This window comes from Peromyscus maniculatus, chromosome 2 (assembly GCF_049852395.1).
Source record: "Peromyscus maniculatus bairdii isolate BWxNUB_F1_BW_parent chromosome 2, HU_Pman_BW_mat_3.1, whole genome shotgun sequence".
NCBI classification, from domain to species: domain Eukaryota; kingdom Metazoa; phylum Chordata; class Mammalia; order Rodentia; family Cricetidae; genus Peromyscus; species Peromyscus maniculatus.
This window is the reverse complement of record NC_134853.1, coordinates 160,745,303-160,766,003: the sequence shown is the minus strand read 5'-3', so window position 1 is coordinate 160,766,003 and position 20,701 is coordinate 160,745,303. Positions and strand designations below refer to the sequence as shown.

Genomic DNA, 20,701 nt, shown 5'->3' with positions numbered 1-20,701 from the left:
GTTCAAATCCTTCTTCTGCTGGGGGACTTTAGGAAAGTTACTTGCTGTCTCTGGACCGTGATGCTCCCACATATGAAACAGGTCGATCTCATTCTGTGGTGAGACACAACTGTTGATCATAGCACACAGACAGACCCATGCAGTGTGTGACTGTTACAAGTTCCTGGCTCAGAATTGCGGGGGGCAGGCTCCGTACCCAGAAATCCCAAACCTTTCCTTTTCACCCACTTCTTCCACTGTACTACAGCTTTGTGTAGAGTAAGGCAGTGGTGACAGAGAGGGGACATCCAGTCATCTCCATGTCCCTTCCTGACAGCTTGTCACAGCAGTCATGACCTTCCAAATCTGTTAAGATCCACAATTCTGCCGGGCGGTGGTGGCGCACGCCTTTAATCCCAGCACTCGGGAGGCAGAGCCAGGCGGATCGCTGTGAGTTCGAGGCCAGCCTGGGCTACCAAGTGAGCTCCAGGAAAGGCACAAAACTACACAGAGAAACCCTGTCTCGAAAAACCAAAAAAAAAAAAAAAAAAAAAAAAAGATCCACAATTCTGTCATGGTGGGCAAAGAGGAAGTGATTTCATACATCTCACAAACTGCAGATATTCACTCATCCTGGGTTCCCATCATGTAAAGGACACATGTGCACACGCGCGCGTGCGCGCGCGCACATATACACACACACACACACACACACACCTTGGCCAATATCTTAGTCAAAGTAAGTGAGCAACACCAAACCTGGCAATTGTGAGTTAGATTTAAATAGATAAATATGCGTTGAAAGGATCTTCAGGGCCTGCTGGTCTAAGAAGGTGTCTGTGCATGCATTCTGTGTGGTTTTCTTTAAACACAGGCACCCACACATTGTCATGCATGTGCTTTGAGTGCCCTGGATATAGGGTGGATCTGGAATCTGTATTTTGTTTGTTTTTGTTTTTGAGACAGGGTTTCTCTGTGTAGCCCTGGCTGTCCTGGAGCTCCCTCTGTAGACCAGGCTGACCTCGAACTCACAGAGATCCACCTGCCTCTGCCTCCCAAGTACTAGGGTTAAAGGCATGTGCCACCATTGCCCGACTGGAATCTATGTTTTTAAGAAGCTACCAGAATGACTCTGGAGCATTTGGAACACCACCACCAAAGGAGAAACAATGTCAACAAAGCTCTGGGGATGGCACAGCTGCTCTGGACCCCACTTAGATGGGAGGCCTTAACTGATGGATGAGTGTCCAGAGGAGGCAGAATCCAGCAAAGTAAGGCAAGCAAGGCCCAAGAACTCAGGGCTGCCACAGTCCCATGTGGGTGCCTGGAGCTCAGACTGAGAACTGACCATGGGAGCTGTCTCTTTACTTTATTTCCCAAATAATGCACCCTGGAATGCTGGAGAATGAGTCAGTAAGTGTGGGTGAAGAAGAGAATTTAAACTGTTTAGAGAAGATAGGCTAGTAATGAGACTAATGTAATATATATATATATGTATATATATATATAATGAAACACATATATACATATATATGTATACACATATACATACATATACATATCACACATATGTGTATATCAGGGCTGGAGAGATGGCTCAGCAGTTAAGAGCACTGGCTGCTCTTACAAAGACTCTGGGTTTGATTCCTGTCACTCACACGGCAGCTCAAACCATCTATAACTCCAGTTCCAGGGGATCTAATGCCCTCTTCTGGCCTCTACCGGCCCCAGGCACACAAGTAGTATACAGACATAAAATACCCACACACATGAAATAAAAGTTGTAACTAGAGTTTTCCTGCCTTGCCCACCATCAGGACAAATCTCTGTCACCCGCCAGTCCCGCAGCCACTTAGACCCAACCAAATAAACACAGAGACTTATATTGCTTACAAACTGTATGGCCATGGCAGGCTTCTTGCTAACTGTTCTTATATCTTAAATTAATCCATTTCCATAAATCTATACCTTGCTACGCGGCTCGTGGCTTATCAGCATCTTCACAGGCTGCTTGTCCTGGCGGTGGCTGGCAGTGACTACTTCTGCCTTCCTGTTCTTTCTTTTCTCCTCTCTGTTAGTCCCGCCTATACTTCCTGCCTGGCCACTGGCCAATCAGTGTTTTATTTATTGACCAATCAGAGCAATTTGACATACAGACCATCCCACAGCAAAAAGTAAATCTTGTAAGTATGTCATGAATCAGTACATAAACTACAATTTTATTCCAGCAGTCACAGGGCAAGGAACCCCTGCTGGCTGTGCAGTCACCACACAAAGGTAGAGCACGCGCAGCAGGGCTGTGAGTGCAAGCCTGCAATCTCAGCCTCTCAGGAGGCTGAGGCAGTTCAAGTCCAGTCTGGGTTGCAGAGAGCTCAAGGCTGGCTTGGAAACTTGGAAAGACCCCGTCTCAAAATCAAAAGTAAAAAGAAAGCTTAGAGTTCAAAGATACAGTGCTTGCCTAGCATGTGCAAGACCCTGGGTTCGAGCCCACAGCAAAAATGTCAAACAAGCACATGGAGACAAAGTCCCTCCAGGTGCCAACCCCACCAGAGCTCCACTGAGGGAGACCTCAGGTGGTGGGTAGCAGCAATCACATCAGGAGGAGCAGTAACGCCCCACCCCGAGGGGACCACCATGCACCAGGACAGAGCACACCCTCGAGTGTGGACCCACCATGCACCAGGACAGAGCACACGCAAACCCTCGAGTGTGGCTCTGGCAGGTATTCTGCAGGCCAACTCCCCCACCCCAAACCCAGGAAACAAAAATGAAAATGGACAGGTTAAAAGCTTCCACCGGGCAGAGAGAACAGTGTGCAGACGCATCTCCCGGATTGGACAGGAAAGACTTGCAGACACAGGTCTGGTTCATCTCTAAACCATCTGAGGAATCCAGGTAGCTCAATGGAAAGACAGCCAGTGGCCCAGCCGAGACACACAGGTACCTGACAAACTGGCTTGTTTTGTTTTATGCTACTGGGGAGTGGAGCCCAGGACCTCACACAAGCTGGCCAGGTGCTCTTCCACTGAGCCACATCCAACTTCTTTATTTTATTTTATTTTTGAAATGGGGTCTCACTAACTTGCCCAAATTGACCTCAAACTCACTATGTAATCCAGGTTGGCTTCAATTCTACCATCCTCCTGCCTCTCAGCCTTTCAAGTAGCTGAAATTATAGGCTGACACCACCACACCTGGCCTGAGTAGGTATTTTTCTTTTGTCATTTTATTTTTTATGTGTGTATGGGTGTTTAACCTGCATGTGTGTCTGTAGATGTAACCAATCGTCTTATTAAAATAAGAAACACAAAGCCAATGTAAAAGAGAAAGCTGAGAGGTCAGAGCTCAGAGCTAAAATCTTACCTCCTGCAGTGCTCCTAGCTTCCCCGAGAGAGCTTCTTCCTGTTTGTCTGTCTTTAAATAGTCTTTCTGTTCTGCCTTCTCATTGGTTGTAAACCCAACCACATGACTGCCTCATCACTGCCTGTAAGTACCGCCCTCCAGGTCTTAAAGGCATATGTCTCCAATACTGGCTGTATCCCTGAACACACAGAAATCTACCTAGCTCTTCTAACCACCACGCTCTTGCTATGGCTCTAATAGCTCTGACCCCAGGGCAACTTTATTTATTAACATAAAATTAAAATCACATTTCAGTAAAAATAAAATATCACCATATGTGTCTCGTGCCAGCAGAGGCCAGAAGAGGCCATTGCTGGAGTTACAGATGTTTGCAAGCTACCTACCATATGAGTGCTGGGAATCGAATCAAACCCGGGTCCTCTGGGAAAGCAGCCAGTGCTCTTAACCACTGCACTGTCTCTCCATCCGTTGTTTTCAAAAGGAAGATTTAAAAAAAAAAAAAAACTAGCAGATACATGGAAGGAGAAGACTCCAAGGCTGTCAGAATAGCCACTTTCAGAAAGATAACCAGGGCATTTAGCTCAGCTGGTAGAGTGCTTGCTAGGTATGCCTGAAGCCGTGAGTCCATCCCCAGGAGCTCATAAACCTGGCTTGATGGCACACACCTGTTATCCTAGCACTTGGGAATTAGAGGTAGGAGAATCAGGACTTCAAGGTCATTCTTAGCCACTGAGGGAATTCAAAACCAGCCTGAGCTACATGGGACCCTATCTCAAAGGAAGGGAGGGAGGAAGGGAGGGAGGGAGGGAGGGAGGAAAGAGAGAGAGAGAGAGAGAGAGAGAGAGAGAGAGAGAGAGAGAGAGAGAGAGAGAAAGAAGAAAGAAAGAAAGAAAGAAAGAAAGAAAGAAAGAAAGAAAGAAAGAAAGAAAGAAAGAAAGAAAGAAAGAAAGAAAGAAAGAAAGAAAGGAAAATAACCCTACTCAGACCTAGAGCTTATTTGCACACAATTTTATTTGTATTCACAATAGAGCAATCAAAAAGTTGATGTCAAGCTGGCCAAGGTGGCGCACACCTTTAATGCCAGCACTCAGAAGGCAGAGGCAGGCAGATCTCTGAGTTCCAGGCCAGCCTGGTCTACAGAGTGAGTTCCAGGACAGCCAGGGATACACAGAGAAACCCTGTCTCAAAAATAATAATATTAATAATAATAATAATAATAATAATAAGTTGATGTCACAGGCAAACAGATAAAAGAGAAAATATAAAAGAAAAACAGCTCCAGCTCTGTGGGTGTGGAGCAAAGCTGGCCAACACCGAGTCTTCTCTAGACCTATGAGCATGAAGTAAAGATGGCCGACCTGGGCCTTTACAGTATCTGTGGATAATGGAGCAAAGATGGCTGACAGCCGTTCACCGCACACTGGCCAGCTTCATGGTGCAGGTTTTCAGGGACACCTGGAGGAATCTATGAGCATCAGGTGACAAGCGGCTCCGTATCTACGTCCTCTTAGGCAAAGTCAGTTGTCCCATGAAGTCCCTCAATGTGATGTCAAGCCCCTCACAAAGCCTCGGACACAAAGATCAGGAAGTGATTCCCAGTGGAGTGCAGGGACAGCCTGGGAGCAGTAGTGCTTGCATTTTTCTTTTTCCAAAAGGTGCCTGTTTTCTTTTCTGATCACAAATGAGCTCCATTCCCTCTAGAGTATTTGACAAATACAGGAAATCGCTCAGAAGAGCCTCAACATTGACGCTGCTTCTGCAGAGCAGAGCTATCACCGCTGACATTCGGATGTGATGCTGTCTGGGATGCCTTTGTGCTGTGGGTGATAACCGTGGGTGATGCTAACTCCTTACCAAAATAGTGGAATAGTGCCTACTGCTCCAGGAACTATTTTGATCCATTAGGTATTTCTCAAACATCTCCATGTCACAGAAGAATGTCCTGGATCTGCCCTGGGTGGGACAGACCCTGGGTTGTTGGTCCCTCCCTCTGTTAGGTTTGGGTTGTTTCCCACTTTTCCTGGGTATAGGAAATGATTGGTGGCATGTGCCTGTAATTCCAGCACTCAGGAGGCCAAGACACAGACTCATGAGTTCAAAAACCAGCCTGGGCTGTTGCAACTTTGTCATTAAAAAAACAATTATAATAATAACAACAACAAATAAATACACAAGTAAAAGATGCTTGGCTGAACAATTGCATGTTCTGCTCTCCATCCTTGGGAGAAAGTGCTGTCCGTGAGGGTAACTGCTGGTCCCCAGGATGTAAGCATCCTCGCTCACAGTCCCTGCTGCCACTTGACCTCCCCCTCCCCCCACCCGGAAATGATAAGCTGATCCACACTAGCAACAGCAGTTTGTGAGAGCACCCAGGACTGTGTCTCGAGATTATATTCATGGGGCTATGGTAGTAGCTCAGCCAAGCAAGCATGATGAGCGGAGTTCAGTCCCCAGAAACCACATCGAAAAGCCGGGCATGGGAGAGAGAGCTCTGGGAGGCAAAAACAAAGATTCCTGATGTCCGCTGCCCAGTTAGTCTAGCCTAATTGATAAGCTCCAGGCTAGAGAGAGCCCCTGTGTCAAAAGACACCTGAGGTTGTCCTGGGGCCTCCATGCTCGCCACACACACACACACACACACACACACACACACACACACACACACACACCTGTACATACATGTGCACCCATGCATACTCACATCCACATTAAAAAAAAAATGTTTGAGATCTCAGGATAGGGCCTGGCAGGAGCCCATTCTCCAGTCCTTGGAGGAGGGTCTCCAAGGGGACAGGAGGATTGTGATAAAGATGGCTGATAAAGGGGTTTCCAGGGGATGCATAAGCTATGCCAAGGACTTGGCAACTGGGATCTTTCCGGCCAGGGACCTGGAGTGCAGGGGGGAACAGAGTGTCTCCAGGGCAGGTCATGTGGTGAAGGGTGAAGGCACTTAGCACATTTATCCTGGAAAACAGATTTAGAGAGAGACATGCCAACCCTCCTCAAATATTTAAAGGGCTGTCTCATAAAAGAGAAATAAAACTGAGTCAAAGGCTCCGGGTGACAGAATGGAGCTCAAAGACCAGAAATCAAGGAGACAGGTCTCCGCTGATGATAAAAAAAAAAAAAAAAAAAAAAAAAAAAAAAAAAAAAGAGTTCTGCAGTACTTGGAGCCTTCCAGAAAATCCTTGGGCTTTGGACTTAAGAAGCACAACAGACTGGAGTCTGTGTCCTTGCCAACGGCTCAGGGAGTAAGGGGAGAGGAATAAATATTTAATTCCGTTGCTAATTTGGTGTTTGCTGGTTTTCTAGGAGATAGAATTAAAGGGGCAAAAGGAGGACATCTTAAATACTAAATTAAACGACGCCCTGGCCCTGCTAGGCGAGGCGCAGCAGATGAAGACAGCCGAGAGTCTCAAAGCCGAGAACCTTGCCCTCAAGTTAAAAGAAACGTTAGCCGAGCTCGAAACAACCAAGACAAAGATGGTGGGTTGATCTGAAAACGGTGAGCTTCCCCCCACGGAACCGCAGCGTGTGCTAGCTCGTATTCTAGCAACCTGACACACACGCCATCTGGGAAAGGGGAACTGCAGTTGAGAAAATGCCCCCTCCAGACTGACCTGCGGGAAAGCCTAGGTTGCATTTTCTTGGTTGATGATTGATGACTGATGTGGAAGGGCCCCGCTCGATTGTGGGCAGTGCCGCCTCTCATCCTGGGCTCTATAGGAAAACAGGCCGAGCAAGCCGAGGGGGAGCAAGCCAGTAAGCAGCACCCTTCCATGGCCTCTGCATCAGCTCCTGCCTCCAGGTTCCTGCCCTGCTTGAGTTCCTGCCCTGACTTCCCTCAGCAGTGGAGGGTGACCTCAGAGTGGGGAGCTGAAATGAACCCTCTCCTCCACAAATCCCTTTTGTCTGCGGTATGTCAGCACAGCTATAGAAATCCTAACTATGACACAGTGGCAGGAGAATGCAGGGGTGGGGGGTGGGCAAGGTTGAGACCTGGCCTGCCCAGCCTCCGGCTGCTGACATTCCGGGCCAGGCACCTTTCTTCTCAGGGACTGTCCTGTGCTTTGTGGACAGTAAACAGCATTCTCCCTACCCCCAGCTGAGAAAGACCCTACCAAATGTCCCTTAGAGGCAAAAATCACCCCTGTTGAGAAAGATCATCTTGCTGGACCTGGTGATACAGGGTTGTAATCCCAGCTACCCTGGAGGCTGAGGGAAAAGAAACACACATTCAAGGTCTGCCTGGGCAACAAAGTGAGTTCAAAGACCAGCAGGGCAACCTGATTAGGACCGTCTCTAAATAAAATGAATTTGGGGATCTGGAGAGATTGCGAAACATCCACACTTACGGAGAGCCGGGAGGCCGCTGTTGAGCATATCCACAAGAAGGGAGAGCAGGGAGGAAGACGGGGCTGGAGGGGCTGGGGTGGAGGCGTCAAAAGGGCTCAGAAAGCAGAGGGTGGTCACAGGTGGGGGGTCTGCTTTTCTGTCCAAGAGGCTTGTTGGTCATTTTAGTTGATAAGAATTGCGTGCACGCTTGTAATCCCAGCAGTGGGGAGACAGAGACTGTCAGATCCTGGGGCTCAGTGACCAGCCTAGCCTACATGGTAAGTTCCTGGTCAGGAAGAGACCCCGTCTCAGTACAAGGGGTGGATGTCACTAAGGTTGTCCTGACCTCCACGCACAGGACACACACACACATACAAAGAAATACACATCAGCTTGCTTTTCTTTTTTTTTTCTCATCCAACTGTTTAACCATTCACTAATTCTTGTTTTTGTTTTTGTTTGGTTTGATTTGGTTGGTTTGGGTTGAGTTTTTTGTTTTGTTTTGTTGGTTTTTCAAGACCGGTTTCTCTGTGTAGCCCTGGCTGTCCTGGAATAGCTCTATAGACCAGGCTGGCCTTGAACTCACAGAAATCTGCCTGCCTCTGCCTCCTGCGTTCTGGGATTAAAGGCGTGCGCCACCACCGCCCGGCTCACTAATTCTTTTCTTAAAGATGCATCTATTTTTATTTTATATGTATGCGTGTTTTGCCTATATCTGTGCACTACATGTGTGCCTGGTTCCTATGGAGGGCAGAAAAGGGTGTTGGACCCTCTGAAACCGAAGTTACAGATGGTTGTGAGCCACCATGTGGGTGCTGGGAATCGAATCCAGGTCTCTGGAAGAGCAGCCAGTGCTCTCAACTGCTGAGCCATCTCTCCAGCATCCGCACACCCCGTTCATTAATTCTCATCAAACATCTGTGTCTAGATGCTGTGGGCAAGGCTTCCGCTATGTGGGGCTGAGGGACTCTCAGGGGAAAGAAAACAAGAAACCAAGACCATTTCAGGTGCTGATAAAGGTCTCGGGAAAAAGAAAACAAATGAAATAGAAATTGCCTGGGACTCATCCATGAACACATGTCCAGGAAGATTCCTTGAAGGAGGTAATGTTAGCTGGAGCCGAGACCTGGAAGACAGACAGGTCAGCCATACAGGGAGGAAAGGGAGAAGGATGCCCGCAGGAACATGTGTGCAGAGGCTCTCTGGTAGGATGCCATCTAGCACCAGTGCATGCAAAGGAGGAAGATGGCTGCCATCTAATCCTGCTCCTGAGGCTACATCTCCCTCAATGCTCCCCCAGATCATGACAGAGGATCGGCTGAGGCTGCAGCAGCAGTCGATGAAGGCCCTGCAGGATGAACGGGAATCCCAGAAGCACGGCTTCGAGGAGGAAATCATGGAGTACAAAGAACAGATCAAACAGCACTCGCAGACCATCGTGAACCTTGAGGAAAGGCTCTACCAAGTGACTCAGCACCACAGGAAAATAGATGGGGAGATCGCAACACTAAAAGACAATGAGCCAGGTAGGGCTGGAGCTGTGGGAGAAACCTGGTGTCTAGAAGCTCCTGCGTGGCCGCAGGCTGGGCCCCATCTAAGAGCTCCCTCACTCTATGTTGGCCCCTTTTGCTCCTCAGTGCACATGATGCTAGAAGCCCTCCGAGGCCTAAGGGAACCAAAGCAACAACAATGAGTTAGGACATCCTTTATGCTAACCCAGTGAGCCGGTGAGGCACACGGGCAGCCAGAGCTATTAGTGGAGTTGTCTTTTCCACATGAAAACATCAATCTGGGGCCCTCTCTGTGCCACTGGCCGCTGTGACCTTACTAACAGCTCTCCTGGGCAGCCAGGACTGGCCTCCTACAAAATAAACCCAAAGAAGCTAAAAACAGCAATCAGAGTTATGCGGCTCACTCACCCTAAATGACCTGGGTCACTCATGACAGACACTAAGCTCTGGGTGGAAAGTTCTGGAAGCCGAGGCCTCAGGCCCTAGGTCTCAGCGTCAGCACTGTTGGTGTTTGGCGCTGGATAAGCTTTGCTTGGGGGCAGGGTGCCTGCTTTAGCTACATCCCTGACCTCCACAACTGGCCTCAGTCCCCCCCCCCACACACACACATGGCCAAGTGTCTCCAGACATAGCCAAAGTCCTCCCAGAGGAGAGCTAGCCTCTGGTGGGAGACACGTAGGTGACCTCAGGCTTGCCTCGTGTACCATTCCTGTTCTGCTCTTACTTGAACATCTATGATGCCCCAACTTCCTATCATGGAGATCCATGATAGACAAGCCAACCGCTATCCCTGTGAGTAACCGAGTTAGGGCCCTGACAGTGACTTGGGGTAAGCGAGCTCCCCCCCCCCCACTCCAAACAAGGACGCAGAGCAGGCTCTGTCTCCTAAGCCAGAATCCAGGTAAGAGTGAGGATACTCAGTGGGTCCTGAGGGTGACAGTGTCTTTGTCATTTCCGCCCTTAGATAAGTGTCCGCCATAAAGCAGGCATCAAACAAGCGTTTGTTGAGTGAGTAAACGACTGAGTAAAAGTTGAAAAGCAGAGGACAGTGGACTAAGGAGTCAGCGGGGAAGATGGGAAGCCAGAAACCATGAATTCTTTAAAGATTTTTTTCACTAGAAAGAGAAAAGGGCAGGTGGTGTGACCCACCAATAAGGCTGCAGCTCTTGAAGCTTGGCCGGTCCATTGCCGTCAGACCACTCATCCTCATACTGCTTCCTTGTCTGTAAATGTCGCTGGTGACCCCTGCCTCACTCAGTAGCCAGGAAGAGCTCTTCGTCGTATTAGCCCATTCTCCATTGTTGCTGGCCCAGTTCCATGAGTGGGCAAGTAAGGAAAGGAGTTTAGTCAGAGGTTAGGTTCAAGGTGGAAGCTCTGCTTCTGGTGATGGCCTTGCCAGCAGAGTCCTGAGAGAGCCCCGGGGATCACATGTCAAGAGACAAGGGGTGTGCAAAGTTGGGGGTATGGCTCAGTTGGTTCAGTCTTGGCCTCTCATGCAGGAAACTCTAGGTTCAATCTGTCAGCACATAAATGGGATCCAGTGATACATGCCTGTAATCTCAGCACTGGGGGGGGGGGGTGGAGGCAGGGGGATCAGAAGTTCAGAGTTATCCTCAGCTGTGATGATGCTGACACATCCCTCTGATGCAGTTCAAAAGGAGGAAGTGCCCCAGGAGCCCGCAGAAATCCCCCCGCTGGACAGCAGTACCAAAGAAGCAGCGTGTGACCACCTGATGTGAGTACCAAGGAGGGTCCCAGGGCACTGGAGGAGCAGGAACATGGCCAGGTCTGTGTTCTCGAGGTTGCTTAGATTTCCCAGTTCCTGTTGCAAGTGAGGATGATGTGGTGGGGAGATCCAGGCAGCTGTCTGCTCAGATCACAAGTCCACCCCTGGTGGTCTTGCAGCCCTGGGGGAGTTGGGCTGCCTCCCTGAGCGGCGACATTTGTAGGAGGTGCGCGCCTGCAGCTTGGTGACTGTGCGCAGGCGCTGTGATTCGCTTTCCTCCCTGAACTACCACCCCGACCCCCGGAAGATCTCATTCTTATGATCCATGCTGCCAGTGGAGACCACTTACAGGGCAGAGTTCTGGGAAGGTTGTGAGATGGTAAGGGGACTCGCTGCCAAGACTGACAACCCCAATCCGATCCCCAGAACCCACATGGTGGAAAGAGAACAGTCTCTGGAGCTGTCCTCTGACTCCCACAAGCGCAGCATGGCCCATACACACATACAAAATAAATAAATAAAATATAAGGAGGAAAAAAAGGATTGCACCAAGTGACCCTAACTAACGAATTCTCCTCTCCAACCTTAACAGTCAAGGAGTCTATGGAGCCTCAAGGAACTAACAGTTTTTGAAAAAACAAAGCCTATCCGTGTCCAGGTGTGATGGCACACACCTGTGATCCCAGTGCTCAGGCGCATACACAGGAGGCCATCCCGGGCTATGGAATGACTCCAAAACACAAAACAGGGCCTTGGAATGTAGCTCAGTGATAGAGTACTTACACGTGGGAGGCCCTGGGGTGGATTTAGTACCACCAAAAATTAAACAAGCGATGAAGAGAATAATCCAGAAGGCTTCTGCAGAGCAGTATGTGAACAAGGAGGTGTTAAATCTTCAATCCAAGAAAAACGGAGGCACCCATGTGTGGTGATATATTGTGTACCCTAATAAAATAAGCCTGAAGATCAGAGAGACAAAGGAACAAGCCACAGCCACCACCTCTTACCTCTAGGACTCCTCAGTCGGAAAAGCCTTTCTCAGCCCAAAAGCCTTGGTTCCTGTCTCCTCATGCCTTATGTACATACCTTTCTCTGCCCACCGTATTACTTCCTTTCTAGTGCTGGGATTAATGACATGTATGCTTCCCAAATTACTGGGATTAAGGTGTGTGCCACCACTGCCTGGCTCTATTTCTCTCCTGGACTGGGTCAATCTCATGTAGTCCAGGGTGGTTTTGAACTCCAGACAGATCTCTGCCTCCTGAGTGCTAGGATTAAAGGTGTGTGCCACCACAGCCTGGCCTCTATGTTTAATCTAGTGGCTTGTTCTGTTCTCTGATCTTCTGGCAAATTTTATTAGGGTACACAATATATCACCACACCCATGTTATGTGTGTGTATATATATACATATATAAACTTTTTTTTTTGAGCTGAGGATCGAACCCAAGGACTTGTGCTTGCTAAGCAAGCACTCTACCACTGAGCTCAATCCCCAACCCTAAAAATATTTTTTAGTGGGTGCCTCTGTCTCATACGTGTGTGTGTGTGTGTGTGTGTGTGTGTGTGTGTGTGTGTGTGTGTGTGTGTGTGTGTAAAGGGCCTGGGCCACCAAAACCTCTGAGCTCGCTAGAGAGTGACAAGTGACAGACTTCAATACTGCCTTCTACTCCATACATTCTTCCCCTAATACAACTGCACACAGAAGTGTGTATCCCATCCAGGTCCCTCGTACTCCCTCAAAAACACAACCCAGCTTCCATTAACTTTTGCCTCCTTAGGCCTACATGCTGTGGTCCCTAAAGAGTGCCTGTCCTGTGGAACACCCCTCCAACGAGAACAGCAGTTCTTGTGGAGTCTAACGTGCCGTCTGTCCTTACCATTCCTGCACCTCCTTCATTCTGGTCCAGTGCCCAGGATCCCAGCATGCCAGGGAACAAACAAAGCTTTCGTTGTCTCCTCCTCTCCTTCCCCATCCTCCTGGAAGTCCTGAACCCCGACCCCCCCATCCCCCCGCACCGAGGTCTGCCACCCTCTTTCCACAAAATCACTGGCCTATCTATGCTGACAGGTCCCATGCAGGACCAGATGACACCCTCACTAGAGACACAGTAGACCTCAGCCCAGCCCAACCAGACCCTTTGTTCTTTCTCAGAGTGTGCTGAGTACATCAAAATGATGTTCTTTTCGAGTATTTGAAGGCTGCCTGTCCCCCAGCAGCGCTGGGGTCCCAAGGTCCTGGGCATTTGGAGCCTTTTCTCTGGGCCCCTTCTCAGCCCCCTCAGGAGTCACCAGAGAAGTTGAACACAGCTGATTCGGCCTGTTGTTTTGTTTGTTTGTTTGTGTTTTCACTACAGAGATGACTTACTAGCTGCTCAGAAGGAAATCCTGTCTCAGCAGGAGGTCATCATGAGGCTGAGGACAGACCTCAATGAAGCCCATGGCAGGATGTCAGACCTGAGAGGTTGGTATGAGTTCCTGGGTCACTTGACTCCCTGGCCCTCTCAGGAAGGAAGGGACAGCAGAGTTAGCAGCTTTGGTCTCAAAGCCCCTTGTGGACCTGCTTTCCTGCGTGACCTGTCACTCTGGGTCACACTCACCTGGTGGACCTTGAGGGTCAACATCGTCCTGCTTTCCTGTGTGACCTGTCACCCCGGGTTATACTCACCTGGTGGACCTTGAGGGTCAACATCATCTTCTGCTGCAGCTTATTCTCACCCCTAGGAGGGCAGTAGTGAGGTTCCCCCAGGGCTGGGCCCTTTGCAGGAGCCTGGGTGCAGTGTGAAGGGGCTTCACAAGCCTCCTCATCATCATGCAAAAAGACCACACACCCCCTTCCTCATCAGCCACCCAGGGTAGGGAAGAGAAAGCCGGCTGTCACACACACCCTCCTGCATGGACGGACGCACAGCCGGGCTCAGCCCCTCCTGCATGTGCTTCTCCATCCTTCCTCTTGCTTCAAACGACTCCTTCTCTTTCCCATCCCCAGCCTCTGGCAGGACAAAAAGTCCAGGCAGATAGGACTTGAGAGGTAACAAAACTAGATTCCAGAAGTGGGAGGTGGAAAAAGGAGAGCAGGAGGGAGGGAGGGGAGGAGGGAGGGAGGGAGACTGTTTCACCCAGCCTCTGACATCCCCAAACCCTCAGGCCTGTTTCCTCCCTGAAGCCATCCCAATGGTTTTCAATAGGAAGGAAAGTAATAATAGAGAATACAGTGAGTCAGAACCCAATTCCAGAACCTGATCCCCATTAGGTCCTTGACAAGACTCTACCTTTCTGAACCGCGGTGTCCGAATCTGTGAAGTGGGGGTGCCAACGGTAATTCCCCTGTAATCTGCAAGTGAAGTCTTAAGGCAATGCAAAGGTCTTAGTGTGGGTTCTCCCAACAGCGGACTCTAAACCTGGACCTCCACCACAGCCTGTCTGTTCACGCCATAACCCCAGTAAACGCCGACAGTGAGCTAGAGCTTGAGGCAGAGGGAAAGAAAATGAAGTGTGGTAGGCTGTCGATCGAGAGGGCACTGAGGGACCCAGAACTAATGCTGCCAGAGAGAGCTAGGGGCGGGGGCAGCTGTCTGTGCCAGGTGTGGACGGAACACTGTTGTACCCAGTGTAGCCCAGAAGACTCCGGGGGCCTGAGAACACCCCTGGGCCAAAAGATACAGAGGCAGCTGGGTATGTGGTTCAGCTGGAGTGCTTACCTAGCCTACATTGAGGCCCTGGGTTCAAGTCCCAGCACTAAATGAAAGTGGGCTGGTGTCACACACCTGTGATCCCGCCACTGAGGAGGTGGAGATGGGGAGGTCAGAAGGCTGAAGGTCATTGTCGGCTATAAAGAGTTGGAGACCAGCCTAGAATCCATGAGACCCTGTCAGAAAACAAAAAAATAAACAAAAAGACTCAGAAGCAGGTAGCTGAACATGGACCAGAGTGCCCTAAAAGACCAGGGGGACATGGGTAGGGCCCTGACAGCGGCTGCTGGTGTAACCCTGTAGTGAGGCAGAAGCAAGGGCCTTACTGTGCCACCCACTGGCACATGCTGAGGCTCTGGCAGAGCTCCTGGGGGCACCTGAGCGCCCTGAGAACCCTGGGACAGACCTGCCTCACGGCTCTCATAGGGCTGCCACATAGGCCATGACAGAGGTCTGAGGTGGAAAACCAACTTCCTGTCACTCCCAGGGGAGCTGAATGAGAAGCAGAAGATGGAGCTGGAGCGACACGTGGCCCTGGTGCAGCAGCAGAACAAAGAGCTGAGCATGCTCAAAGCGAAGGTGGCCCAGACCAACGGCCTGGTGGAGAAGAAAGACAGGGAACTGAAGGTCCTCAGGGAGACGCTCAGGTGTGGGAAGGGGTCCGTGTGGCATGACCACCCCAAGGCCTCTGGCACAGAGGGAGGGCTCAGTAAATGCTGGTTGAATTGGGTGAGTGAATGAGTGTTTCATTGCTTCAGAGACTCATTGATGAAAACAGGGCTGTGCTTTGTTCTGGAATGGGCATTATTCTCCCAGGTGACTGGGCTCAGCTTAAATACAGGAAGTCTGAAAGTCTCCAGTCGCCTGTGAAAATAGTTTTACCTCCAGGTTACGGAGGGAGGCAAAGGTCCGTGAAACCGGAGCTGCCTGACACCCATGACGTCCCTCTCTGCCCCAGGACTTCCCAAGAGAAACATAGACCCCACCTGAGCGTGGAGCAGAAGCCTAGGAATCTGAACCAGAAGTGTGACATCTCTTTGCAGATAGAACCAGTTCACCCAGATACATTCTCCAGCTTCCAAGAGGTCAGTGTCTGTGACTGGGGCTCCGGGCAAGTCCAGGCTTTGGGTGGCAATCAAAAACCCAAGGGCTAAAGGCTTCTAAAAGTATTGCTCATTCCCATGAAACGACAAAGTAAGACAGAGTCCTGCCCCATGATCACAGTCTCCATGGTTACACTGTCAACAGTGGAGACAGTACCAGCTGTTCTCTCCTCTGAGACAACCAGGTCTTTCTACGATCATGAATTGTAGTAGTGTTTGGGTAGCGGTTGACTGTCCACCTTGGATCAAGTTGTCCTGGGTTCAAATCCCAGCCCCTCATCATAGAAAGTCTGTGGGCCTAAGGAGGTCACTATACACCAGTTCCCTCCTCTGAGAGTGACAGTCCCCCTTCAAAGAGTGGTTGGGAAATACATTTTATTTATGCATACCCACAAACACATCTGGTAGGAAATTTTCTGCTACTTTTTTTATTAATCTCTCTCTCTCTCTCTCTCTCTCTCTCTCTCTCTCTCTCTCTCTCTCTCTCTCGTGTGTGTGTGTGTGTGTGTGTGTGTGTGTGTGTGTGTGTGTGTGTGTGTGTGTGTGAGATACGCATGTGTGGAGACCAAAAGAGGACATCAGCATCAGTTATTGACTCTCTGGCTCTATTGTCTTACCACACTTGAGACAGGGTCCCTTGCTGAACCTTGAGTGTATCATTTTATTTTTCCTGCAGAGCTGGTGAGCAAGCTACAATTATCCTCCTATTTCCATGCCCACCTGCCCCTAGTCCCCACCAGTTTGGGGTTACAGGTGCATGCAGCCATGCTTAGCTTTTTTAAATGGGTGCTGGAGATCCTGAACTCAGTTCCCTAATGCTTGTAAAGTGCTCTTAACCACTGAGCCCGTCTCCCCAGCCCACAAACACTATCTGATGACATCTTGTCAACTAAGTCTGTAAAAATCCACTTTGTTTGTGTAAACAGCTGCTTAGAATCCCACTTTGTGTCCGTTTCATCCAGCAGCCAGTCCCCAGATGATGGGGATTTCAGCTGTGTCTCCCCTAACCTGGTGCTGTATTTAGTCTAAGTTGCCCATATGTAGAACTCCTGTTGGCTGTGAAGTTGCTGGGGCCAAGGGGCTTCCTAAATTGTATGGCACAGAACCAAATGACCTTCCCAGAGAACCGTGCGGTTAATGTGACACGCCCCACCCTCCACACACACACACACACAGAGACCATGGCATCGCTGGATAAGGTCTCCCTGTGTGACTGACCGGAAGTCCCAGATGCTCATCCTGCAGGAAACATGTCTGAGTGAGAACAGCCTCCATCAGGTGGTCCTCAAGGCTGATTCACACGCTGCCCCCATGCCCAGTACCGTGGCATTTGCCATCATCATGGGGCATGCTGGTTCCTTGAAGCCTCCGATTCCTAGAGTCCAGTCCAGGACAACCTTTTCTTTTCACTTTGGGAAGCCAGATAATGAATCATCTGCAAAAGAAACAAGGCCAAATACGTCAACCAAGACACTAGCCCTGCCAGACAGCAGCCAGCCAGGGCTTCAGACAGCCAGGATGAAAGGGCTGGAGGTCCAGCCAGCTGCCCCTGGCACTGAGTGCTGTCCAGAGCACTTTAATAGAAGGGGATCCCGTTGCTCAGGGCAACCAGGAGGAGGAGGAGGAGGAATGCAATGGCCCAGGTGTCTGGAGGCTCCACTGGGCAGCAGGAAATGTCAGTCACTCCTGTTGGAATCCTGAGCCATCAAAGCAGGACCTGACCCACAGCGACTGTGAGCACCTGCTGTGTATCAGGCCTTGTGCTAAAGACAGGGGAAGGTTCATGGGTGCCCCACACACACCAGTGCACAAGCACAAGTGTGTGTGCGCGCGCGCGCGTGCACCCCCCCCTCCCACACACACACCCTACATGTGTTCCATGGGGAGACCTGCTGAATGGTGACTTTTAGTTTCTGTCTCAAAGTTGAGGCTGATGGGGGAGGAGGACACAAGATAAAAGGCAAAAAGCATCCCTTCTTGGAACAGTGGTCCTCACCCAAGCTACTTCCTGTTTCCGGCGCCAGAGAGGGTCAGAGGGCTCAAGAGTTGTGTGAGAAAGAATCCGTGTCCTCTCTCAGTAAGAGAGTTCCCAGAGGAGGGTGAGGAGGGGTCACATGGTGCTTCCTCTCCCATGAAGGACCAGGGGAGTCTGGCCCGGCTGCTGAGCCTGTCCTCCGGCCCAGCGCAGCATCTGTCTGCTTCTCTCCGGGAGGGAGCCTTCAGCTGGCTCCTTCCAGGACAGACAGATGCCCTCCAGCAGAGGAACGGGACCTATACAGAAGCAAGCCCTGAGGTGGTCCAGCTTCAGGGCAATACAGCAGACTAGTTAGGTCCCCTCCCCCACCAGGCAGCCCTGGCAGGATCAGAAGCTGGGGAAGGCCCCTCACTGCTTCCAGACTTTGCACATGCTGAGCACCGTGCTCAGGCCTGGGAGGACCACAGTCTCCACAGGAGGCATGCTTTGCCCTCATGGAGCCTGTGTGTGGGAAAGGAGGAAACAGAAAGTTCGAATAGAATAAAATATCCTCGTGACGAGGCGGGGTCAAGTGACTTGAGGAACTCTTATGGCAGGACTTGAGACTGTCCCAGCTAGTTTTCTATCGCTGTGATAAACACTCTGACCAAAAACAACTCAGGGAAGGAAGGTTCATTTCATCTTACAGCTTACAGTTCATCATGGAGGAAGTCGGGGCAGGAACTCGAGACAGGAGCCTGGAGGCTGGAAGTGACGCACAGGCCGTGGAGGGGTGCTGCTTCCTGGCTTGCTCACCCTGCTTTCTTATCCACCCCAGAACCACCTACCCGCCCAGGGGTAGCACTATCCGCAGTGGCTGGACCCTCCCACATCAATCATTAATCTAGAAAATGCCCCCACAGACTTGCTCACAGGCCGATCTGATAGAGGCATTTTCTTAATTGAGGTTCCCTCTTCCCAAATGACCATGGTTTGTGTCCAGTGACCAAAAAACAAACAAACAAACCTGACCAGGACAATAGACAAGAGCATCCTGGGAAAGAGGTTCTCTCAGACTGGCGGGAAGAGGCCTCCACAAGGAGAAATCTGAAGCAGAGTCGGCAGGGAGTAATAGTGTGACAGAAATGTGGAAGGGAGGGGAACATTCCCATGGGGGCCTCAGACAGCATTGCTGGGCCTTGAAGGGGCCTGAGGGCCTTGAAGACCCCCTAGGGAGCCAGTGTGCCCAGCACCAAGCCTGGGACCCACCATCCTATTGGCCTTAAAGAAGCAACCAGAGTCAGCAGAGGAAGAACAGATGACTCTCTCTTCCTGGCCTCTGCTCTGTCTGTGGGTGGATTTCTCACTCGCTGATGCTAGGGTGTCTAATATGCCGAACTGCTCATCATCTGTCTGGTGCACCAAGTTCAGATCCACGGCAGAGCTTAGCTTGGCTCTTTGATGGAGGTGCCTGGAACAGTGTCTAGAGTGGGGGGGAGGGGGTGGGGAGGCAATGAATATGAATGAGAATATGGGTTGCTAGTGATGGTTTGATAGACAGATGCATATATACCTAGGAACAGAGCCGGGGCTGGGCATGTGGCTCAGTTGGCAGAGCGCTGACAGAGCACACAAAGCCTTGAGCCTAGACGGTAATAGCACAGAAACTAAGCATGGCAGTATATGCCTGAAATCCCAGCATACAGGAGGTGGAGACAAGAGGACCAGGAGATCAAGGTCATCTTTGGTGACATAGAAAGTTTGAGGGCAACCTGGGTCACGTGAGATCCTGTCTCAAAGAAAAATTTCAAAAGGAAAAACATTTTAAAAAAAGAAAAAAGAAAAAGAAATAGAGACCGAGCTGCCTAACTATATAAAATTTTAATAATTTTAGTTCACTTCATCTTATGTATATGTTATCTTCATTATCTATATCTGTAATCTAAAAATGAACCAAAAGTTGCTATTTTAAAAATAGTTATGGAAGAGAGATCGTTAGTCTCTTCCCATTCTTGCCGGTTTGGCTGAGGTCTTCCCCTAGCAACTATCTGACAACTGAAAGTCACTTGCGGCACCCCATCCCAGGTCCCCACTTAATTATCTGCTTAACCTTCGTCACTGCTCACTGCGTCTCTCCCTGTTTACCCTCCCCACTGTCTGTCTCCTCACACTGAGGCACAAAATCCAGGACAGCAAGAGTCGCTCACTGATGGAGCCTCGGAGCCTAGAGCAAGCTTAGCAGTCCGAAGTGTGGCATAAATGAATGAATGATTGAATGAGTGATGAGAGAACCGAGACAGGATCTTGTGTCACCCAGCCTGGCCTCAGACTCACTATGTAGCCAGGAAGGACCTTGAACTTCTGATCGATCCTTCCATGTCCTCCCAGGTGCTGGGATCGCAGACATGTGCCCCCTCACTCAGTTTCTACCGTGCTGGGGATGGAGCTCAGGGCTTTGTGTATGCTGGGGAAGCACTCTGCGTTACTGGGGTGCATCTCCTCATTTTTCTAGAGGAAAAAAAAAACCTAAATTCTTCTGAATTCATCCTTAAAAGGAGCATGACCTTCAAAGACCTTCCTTGTCTGTGCCCTGGGTAAACCTCACTCTAGTCTCTAACGGTCCCATGGGGTTAGGAGTTATCATACTGTATGAGGCAGGTATGGGACATCCTGTTGTCACAGAAAGTTCTGCTGGACCTGCCACTCTAGAGATCCTGGAGTCGCAGAGAGAGATCTCTCCAGACCACTCAAGTGCCAGGCTGTCCAGTTCCCCTGAAGCAAACAGGAGAAAACCATCCTTCTTACCCCTGTAAAAGGAAGTCTCATCTAATATGCTCTTCTGGGGCTGGGCATACAGCTGAGCAACAAAGCAAAAACTGGGTTCCAACCTCAGCACCACAGGAAAAGAAAACAGTAAAATCCCCTCCCCTGGAGTAGAACTGGAGAGGCTGCAGAGACGGCTTAACAGTTAAGTTCACCTGTGGCTCTGGCACAGGACTTGAATTCTGTTCCCAGCACCCACAACCACCTCCATGGGAC

The 20,701-nt window shown here is 50.1% G+C and overlaps 1 protein-coding gene across 13 annotated transcripts in view; it reads left to right on the top strand.

The window, feature by feature from the left end:
• The window catches only part of Fhad1 (forkhead associated phosphopeptide binding domain 1), a 124,382-nt gene that overhangs the window by 82,606 nt on the left and 21,075 nt on the right, over positions 1-20,701 (top strand). For 7 of the 13 annotated variants that reach the window (XR_013049439.1, XM_015994336.3, XM_006975497.4 and 4 more), the window contains 6 exons: positions 6,655-6,828; positions 8,978-9,203; positions 10,839-10,923; positions 13,271-13,377; positions 15,093-15,252; positions 15,564-15,690. Coding sequence is in view for 10 of the 13 variants with exons in the window: in XM_015994336.3 (XP_015849822.3) it covers positions 6,655-6,828; positions 8,978-9,203; positions 10,839-10,923; positions 13,271-13,377; positions 15,093-15,252; positions 15,564-15,690 (879 nt within the window). In the remaining 3 variants the exon portion in view is untranslated. Of the gene's footprint in view, positions 1-6,654; positions 6,829-8,977; positions 9,204-10,805; positions 10,924-13,270; positions 13,378-15,092; positions 15,253-15,563; positions 15,691-20,701 lie in introns of all 13 variants that reach the window. The other 6 variants (XR_013049438.1, XR_013049437.1, XM_076565612.1 and 3 more) reach the window with 1 other exon arrangement.